The sequence below is a fragment of the Opisthorchis viverrini genome (assembly GCF_000715545.1).
Source record: "Opisthorchis viverrini unplaced genomic scaffold opera_v5_125, whole genome shotgun sequence".
In the NCBI taxonomy this organism is placed as follows: Eukaryota; Metazoa; Platyhelminthes; class Trematoda; order Opisthorchiida; family Opisthorchiidae; genus Opisthorchis; species Opisthorchis viverrini.
The window spans coordinates 622,308-630,462 of NW_008751786.1; the positions used below are offsets into that span (position 1 = coordinate 622,308).

The 8,155-nt window shown below is 45.6% G+C and overlaps 1 protein-coding gene across 1 annotated transcript in view; it reads left to right on the plus strand.

The window, feature by feature from the left end:
- Nucleotides 1-7,182: 7,182 nt before the first annotated feature.
- The window catches only part of T265_06337 (hypothetical protein), a gene marked incomplete at both ends in the record, with an annotated part of 6,545 nt that continues 5,572 nt past the window's right edge, over nt 7,183-8,155 (plus strand). Inside the window, 2 exons of the mRNA XM_009171570.1 lie at nt 7,183-7,255; nt 7,558-7,640. Of these exons, the coding sequence (XP_009169834.1) occupies nt 7,183-7,255; nt 7,558-7,640 (156 nt within the window). The remainder of the gene's footprint in view (nt 7,256-7,557; nt 7,641-8,155) is intronic.

Consider the following 8,155-nt stretch of genomic DNA (forward strand, 5'->3'; position numbering starts at 1 on the left):
CCCCAAGAAGGGCGAAACCGGTCGTGGGCTGTCGAAGAGTTTTCAGCAACCTTGTGAGTAGTTTCCTTCAAGAAAATTAGATAAGCTGTTTCGACCAATTCTGGTGGTAGTCACATGACCGAATAGCCTAAACGGACTCGCGGAGTGACTGATGGATGTTGGGGCTACATCCTCTTTATCCCCAAGTCAGTCACATGGCTTACTAGACACTCGGTGCCAGAATAACCTAGTTCTCACATCCTGGGCGTTATCTCCCCAATCGAGTCTCTTCGTGGTTCGTGAGTCGCGCACGGCCAGTAATTCCTAACAAAAACGAACCAGCTGCACAAATATTTGTGGCTTTTTTTCGAGCAGACTGAAAACTCTGTTAGGGGTACTAATGGTAAAATGTTCTCGACACAGCAACCCCTCCAACGGCTCCGGTTACAAACCGAGAAAAGCCTATTTGATTTTAGAAGTTACAAAATTCCTCTTAAATTCCACCGAGAAGAAATTGGTCAGCTCGTGTAGCTTTTGTAATGCTCACATTACTTCCCCCGAGGCTCAGTTTCTATCCGTTGCTTTGAACGTGAGAAGAACTGTTGCATGAATCAGGTTGGAGGGGACGGAGAACGATTATTTGTCGGCCTGATGTGCCTAGGTCTTGTCATCGTTATATCTTGCTAATGACACCCTAAGGACGTCAGGATTTGCCGCTCTTCTGTCGTGAGGAAAATCCTCAATTTAAATACAAGCGGTAATCAGGATTTTCATCAAAATTGCATGAAAATTACCGCCTTAAATATCAGCTTACATAACTACCAAGTTTTCCCGGAAAGAAAATACCTTTTTCGCCGAGATCAGAGGAAGGATAATTTTATTGGATGTATGAAACTTACTTCCGAAACGTCGCCACCAAAGGAGTTAGTCAATACGTTTACCTTTTGAGGGATAAGCGGTTCACTGTCCCGTCTAAATGAGGACCAATCACATGGTTACACAGCTTATTCTGGCCAAACGGCTGAGTTCTCAACCGCTGGCCGGTAGATCGTGGGCTCGGCCTTGAGTCCCAGGAAATACACAAGACTGATGATTTCCAACAGAGATGAAACAGATGTACAGCTTTTCAATAGAGACTGGATCCTCTGGTGAAAGCAATTTCCTCACAATCCAGACAATCAAACGAGTGTCACACATTTTGTTCATAGCCACATCACTCTCGTTTAAACAGTCGTGTTCCTGTTCTGGCGTAACTATTCCGGTGAGTCCACACCAAAGGGAAGCACTGAAATCGAGTTTCGCTCTTATTAGAGCTCATCAGTAGTGCATATCCAATGGCCGTGCCGGGATTTGAACCCCGGACACCTGACATGCGCGGCGAGCGTGTAACCGCTACTCCACCAACGCACGTTGGACGCATCTGAATTATCATGTCTGAACAGGCGAACGTGCTCATACTTGACCGATGTGATTGGTGTGCCTGACTCAACGAACGACGACCCAGTAACTGTCTTGGTTGTGACCATCGATTGACCCGCTAGTCGGGACTTCCCAGTCAGGTAGCGTGGCACACGCTTGAAACCCACTGGGCAGATTTTTGGTTGCAATGTTCGGGGTTTGCGGGATAGGTAATTTTGTTCACGTTTGCCGTACACCAGTCTTACCAATAGGTAGCTGTCCACCTGTACGCACGTCTTTATCTACTGCGGATTTCGTCTATTGGTTAGTTGGTAATTGACACGAACATGCCTACGAACATGCTTCCTTTACAATGAAAACTTTATTGTTTTATTCTCAGTCTTCTGGAGACCGCTAGATAACGTTCAGGGTTTCGAATGTGAAAGTGCCTCCTTCCCAATATATCCGAGGACGGACTCTGGCGTCAGTGTATTTCGAACAGTCATGGACAACACTGCGAAATATATAAAGGTTGCTAGTGCATTGTTTAAGGTCAAAAACCCTAAAGAATTTGTGTGTGTGTTCTCTTCAACTGAGTGCCAACAGATATGCATCTAGACACTGCCTCCGGCAGTGAACAATGGCAAACTCTGAGTAGTCTTCTCACTACATTCGACTAAAAGTACACCCGGTGACCTAAGTAACTTCCCTGTTTCATATTGATCAAGCGTAACTCAAACCTTCTGGGTTCACACGTGTCCAACCAGGTGGTATCATCTCATTTCGGTTGCGCCATTACAAGGGGTTCACACACACAGAGCTGAACTCACATGCGACGTACAGTTGCCTATGCTCTTTGGTCAGTCAATATAGTTGTCCACGGAAGTGAAGACGATCCTTTAGCTTGAACAAAACGCCTGGCTAGTTTCTTGACTCGAGCGACCAGGTTCCAAAGTTCCCACTTCATCAGTCGATCAAGGGCCTATCGGAGTCATTGGGAACTGAGGAGCTTGAGTCACTTGTTATCAAACGACTTGCCCAACAGATTTCATTGCATCTTTATTCGCAACGTATTCAAAATGCTCGAATTGTGTCAACTGTGGTAAAGTTCAGTTTTGTATCGGCCTTCATACAGGAATCTAGAGAGTTCGATAAATACATTCATTTGGAAGCCAATTTGGTCCTCATGGAGGGCTCGCCTGGTTGAATGCGCTGCACCAGGCCACCCCGCGCTTCAGTTGGCACGATGTTCGAGAAGTCGCAATACATTTTATAGACGTAACTACTGGTGTAACGGTGATACTACTGATGGAGAGGCTTGTGAGTAGTGTGTTTTGTTCTTGTAAATTCGCTTTGCGTCTCTTGAAAAGGGGGATCTGTTGCCGGAATTTGTGGAGTCGCTTCGTAGTATTTGCCTGGATTTGAGCAGTGAATGATTGGAGTCAATGAATATCCAGGAAAGTTCGGGAAGACGCGTTCAGGAGAAGATGGATGTCCAGTTATTGTAAATAAGATGCAAATGAGAGTTTCGCTTCCCTATCCCATAGTCTGTAACTGGTCATTTGGCATTTTCTAATAGGTAACTTCCTTTCACTGGTATGGCCACTGGAAACTGTTCAGCAGCCCATGACCGCTTTCGCTCTCCCCGGAGCCCATCGGCTAAGCGCCGTCGCCAAGTTTCCGTCAACGTTCAAATTGAATCTAAATTGCATGAGGTTTGAAAAGTACATTAATTTGCCCGCCAATTTTGCTTTCACAGGAGGCCCACCTGAATCCCAGCTGAAAATTCTCGTCTATGGTGTTCTTCTTCAACTGAATCTTGGGAGTTTTCAGTGGAATGCTAAGCGTCGAACGCCACCCCTTTTGAAGTAAAAGTTAGGCCACCACTTTGAGGACAAATTACAGACAATATTGTAAAAGTATGATTGGTTTGGCTGCGTCATTTGGCGGTGTGATTGCTGTAGGACAAAATCCGTGTGAACTGCCCGAAACGCTCACTGCTGCGCGTTAGCGTATCAGCACTCCGCTTTTCTCATTTTTTTTTAGACTTTTTTGGTATTTTGTTTGATCCCGAAGACGGTGCAAGCCACCCTCCGTCAATACGACAGCATACCGCTCGTTTTTCGGGCCGTTTAGTCAGTGTAGTGTGCTCATTCCCCCGGGCATGTGTGCTGTCCAGGCATCACCCAAGCAAACGTCGGCTGAAGGGGCGTAGCAACACTCACTGACGCTGTCAGATGGATGTTAATCACAGAGCTTTTTCGCAACCGAATCGTCAATTTAGTAGATGCGTCAAAGGATGCTATCAGCACCGCGATTTTACACGTTTTCTTACTAGATGCAGTTGCCCTTCCCTGGATCCAGAAATTCGGAAAACGTTTAAGTGTTTAAAAAGTGTTTTTGGACGTCATTTTGCTCCACTCATCAACCCGTTGTTCATATTTTCGTGTATTTTGGACTACCTCACCAGGCGAACGATTACACCGCTTGGTAATGATATCCGTATCCAACATAGTTGCACGTCCCCACTTTGGCAGTTTGTTTAAACCTACCTAGGTCACCTATCAATTTCGAGGACAACGAGGCTGTTTGAAACCTTTTTGTTGCCAACTCTAATATCAGACACACTACTGCCATAGATTTCATTTTTTCAGAAGCCGTCTTGTGTGCACAGCAATCCTATCTTGCAAAAACGTTTACAGGTGACCTACAACAACTTCAAAGTTCATATTTTCCGTTAGTTGTGCATTCCATCCTAAAGTTTGCACGAAAGTCCTTTGCACTTGGCTCAAACTCACTGAAGCAGTCTAAATCAGGACATCGAAGCCGTGTTCGGGCAAAAGTACTTGCTTAATGGTGGCAAATGGATAAGTCAACTGCAAAGTACTTTAGGACCTTTTCTTGTTGCACCCCTGCGGTTAAAAGTCTACCTGTTGAAAACTGGCTTACTCGAAAACATCTATGTTACTGTTATATTTGGTGATTCGCCAATCTGCTGCTGACCCGCTCCAGTGCCTAGTGCCCGAAAAGACGCACAGAAGGGAACACGACAGCTTTATTCCAAACAAACGAGTGCGAGAGCGTGAGTGCCTGCGGTTAGGAAAATACGACGATCTCATGCTATTTATTGGAAGGGCACTGTGTGAAGTTGGTCCAACGCTGGCGCACGCGGTCTAGCTTTGGTACGAGGCTGTGACGCGCTGCATATTGCGGGGGCGTTGTCTGACCTTGATCAATGTTGACTCGCGCTGTCCGGATTTGATACACGGCTGTGATGCACTGCATATTTAGGGGGCGTTGTCTGACCTTGATCAACGCTGACTCTCGCTGTCTGGGCTCGATACAAGGCTGTGAAGCGCTGCATTTTGCGGGGGCGTTGTCCGTCTGGTCAGCATCTATCGGAGCTGAGAGTCACCTTAGATTCCGGGCATTCAGTGGTTGCTTTCAGGAATCTGATCATCCTGATAGTTACATACCGACCCGTCCAGGAAGACTGATTGATATGTTGGGGTGTCCTCTCAATACCTCGAAGTTTATTCCACCAAACTGCGATCTCTGGACACCACGATATCTAATTTATTTTGTATGTTTGGCCAGGTTGGCCACCTAAAAACACTGGTCCCAAAGAGCAATCTGAAAGTAAACACTCAAAACTCAAAAACTCTATCGAAGTACCGATCATAAACGCGTCACAAATGGACGATAAACCTTGAGCAACCCTTACAAGTCAAGTACCATTTGCGACCTACAGCTGACACCCAGACAGGGACATGTTAGACCTCGCAACCAAACTAGTCCCACTAGCGGAAGATGCATTGTGCACGAAAACTTAACTCCATTTAATCAGAAAGCGGTACATCACCTGTTACGAAACTGTTATACATCGAGCATATACACACATATACATGTCTATATCAACTGTTTGTACATTGGATGGTCTTACTGCACCATCTCCAAACCAGTAGCAGGCTATCCGCGACTGCCGAGTGTACGCCTTCGGTTTTAGCATAATACCAGTTGCAGTTACCACGGCGTCATCCGCAACGCCACTTTTACGTTCAAAGAGGCTTCAAAAACGCAACGATCCTCTGCAATATCAGGCTGTTTTTGGGCACACAAACTACAGTTCATCGATCGGATGTGATTGAGCGTAGAGTGCTGAAGACCGCTCGCAAACCTTTGAACTAGAGAAAAGTGTGGTACCTCCGAATCCGTACTTACAAGCCCCTCAAAAATTAATGAAGAGATCGAACCCTTATCAGTTCTGATTTCTGTTATCATTGTAAGTTGTCATCATGAAACCTCGAGGATGCCAACCTAATAGCAACGAAAAACAACGCTGTGCGCCAAAACCACCACTCTGTTGGTGTATGCCTGTACTTGAATGACCCGAATCATGAAGAGTCCAACGATCGAGACCAAATCGATATACACGCTTTACCATTCACAGTATGAAATGTCGTAGCGGACAGAGGTACTAGTCCGTTGTTTGGCAAAAGGTTGATTCAACAAACAGTTATGGCAAATCTTTACAGGTGTCAGTAGGCTCCCCTTAGGTGAACTGGGATTGGATTGGTCGTTTAGCTGCGTTCAGTAAAGAAACCAGGAAGGAAAAGCTTCAAAAAGCGTCTTTTTCTGGTAGCATTGGATGAAGTCTCTGTGGCGTTTGAACCCCTAACGACATATGCTCTGACTAACTCGTTTTTGTATATAAAGCTTCGGTTACCATTGTACTTTTTTCCTAGAACTTACAAAAACACATTCGTGATTTTGGGAGTCAAAGCGTTGGTTTTATGCAGTCTGATAACTTATCCATTAACAGTTTGATGACGGCCGTAGGCAGGTTGTTCACATGGGGAAAATCACACGGTGAATTTGCAAATCACATGCGCCATAGTACGAGTTCATCCGACTAACGGCACCTGCTAAATTTGCCAGCCGACAATTGACAGGACCAGAGTCGATTATCAGCCATGGTGAGCAGACACAACGATTACATAAAGTGCATTCTAGGCGGCAGTCATTTCGTGTTTGTCGGGCACGCGATGACACAGGGACCGCTAGCTGTTCCGTTTATCAACGTTTACAAATAAACCCAAACTTTGCCGGCCCGTGTTGCATTTGAGTTTCGAGATAGATTGGTTATCAGGTATAACACACGTTCTGCAGACTGCTCAATACAATAGGTCGAAGAATTTCACAGATCTTATGCAGAATTACCATTGATAGCATAGTTCTTCTATGACTGATGAGAACTTCTATATCTCAAATGTCAGATGAAGTGCCACAATTGGTGGAGGCCAACCTTGAACTAAGTTTAGTAATTACAGAGTGTTTCCACCTACTGTTACCATCAGATTCTCCTATCCCCCAAACATCTGGTAGTTACCCAAGCGGATTTTGGGCAACAGAACTCGTGCGGCGCTCGACCGCGCTTTTGTCCACAGTTCAGGCAACAAGCATCGACGTTTGTCCGGGGATTAACTTTCTTCGAACACCAAAAGAGAGTTAGCTTCGGCCATGACGAGGATTTCAGTTTAGTTGTGATTTTGGGGTTTTGCTGGATAGGTACTTTGTTCATAGCCACACCACTCTCGTTTGAACGGCCGTGTTCCTGTTCTGGCGTAATTATCCCGGTGGGTCCACACCAAAGGGAAGCACTGAAATCGAGTTTCGCTCTTATTAGAGCTCATCAGCAGTGCACATCCAACGGCCGTGCCGGGATTTGAACCCCGGACATCTGACCTGCGAGGCGAGCGTGTAACCACTACTCCACCAACGCACGTTGGACGCATCTGAATTATCATGTCTGAACAGGCGAACGTGTTCACACTTGAGCGATGTGATTGGTGTGCCCGACTCATCGAACGACAACCCAGTAACTATAGATTGAAGAACTTTACAGGCAGAAAGACTATGTTCGTCAGCTTTCCAAAATGATAACCACTTGTTGCCTTTTCTTCTTTTAACATGTCTTCTGTCTTGTTGAGCCACATATTCATCGGGCTAAACACGATATTCAAGAGACAAAAGTACACTTTCTTGGTATGAGGGTGAGATTGACCTCGAAGTTTGGAGATTCCGATAGGGAGCAAGCTATGAGGGGAAAAGTTGACTCTTCTGGTCACGAATGGACAAATATAACAGGCTAGATGACCGCATTCTGATGTCAGGTAACAGGTGTAACAGAAGATGCTCAGCCACTGCTCGCTTCGAACAACATCCAGGAACAGAAAGAACTAGTGGCTGCTTCGTTATCTAGAGTGAGATTAAGCCCATCTGCTTGTTATCTCATTTGGATAAAATCAACGCACGGTTTGTCTATCGCCAATCGAGGAGACGTTCTCAATAGAATATTTTGTCAGATCAGAAAGGTGTTCTCTTGACCGTGTTCCCTTGCTATCCACCTTATCATGAGGCAAGCATATTGCTCACTGAGATCAACGAGCTGAACAAGGGAAGTCTCCAAAAGCGCGGCGGGCCTCAGGACTTCATTGTAAAGAGAAATTAGTTGCTAATAGGTTCCTGAAAAACCAACCAAATCCAGGACAATGCAAGGCGCATAGAGACCGATGGAATCAAAAGGAAAACTGTTATGGGTGGCTACTCGTGCGGTGCTTAATGCGCGAATCAACTGACCGGAAGGTCCGTGGTTCAAACCCAACGTCTGCATCTCGACTGCTTTCATCTAGATTTCGGCAACCAGAAAGTATCTCGTGGCTTCCTTCGTGAGACATGATAGCTAAGCACCGTAGGATTGTTACAGCTGAACGATATA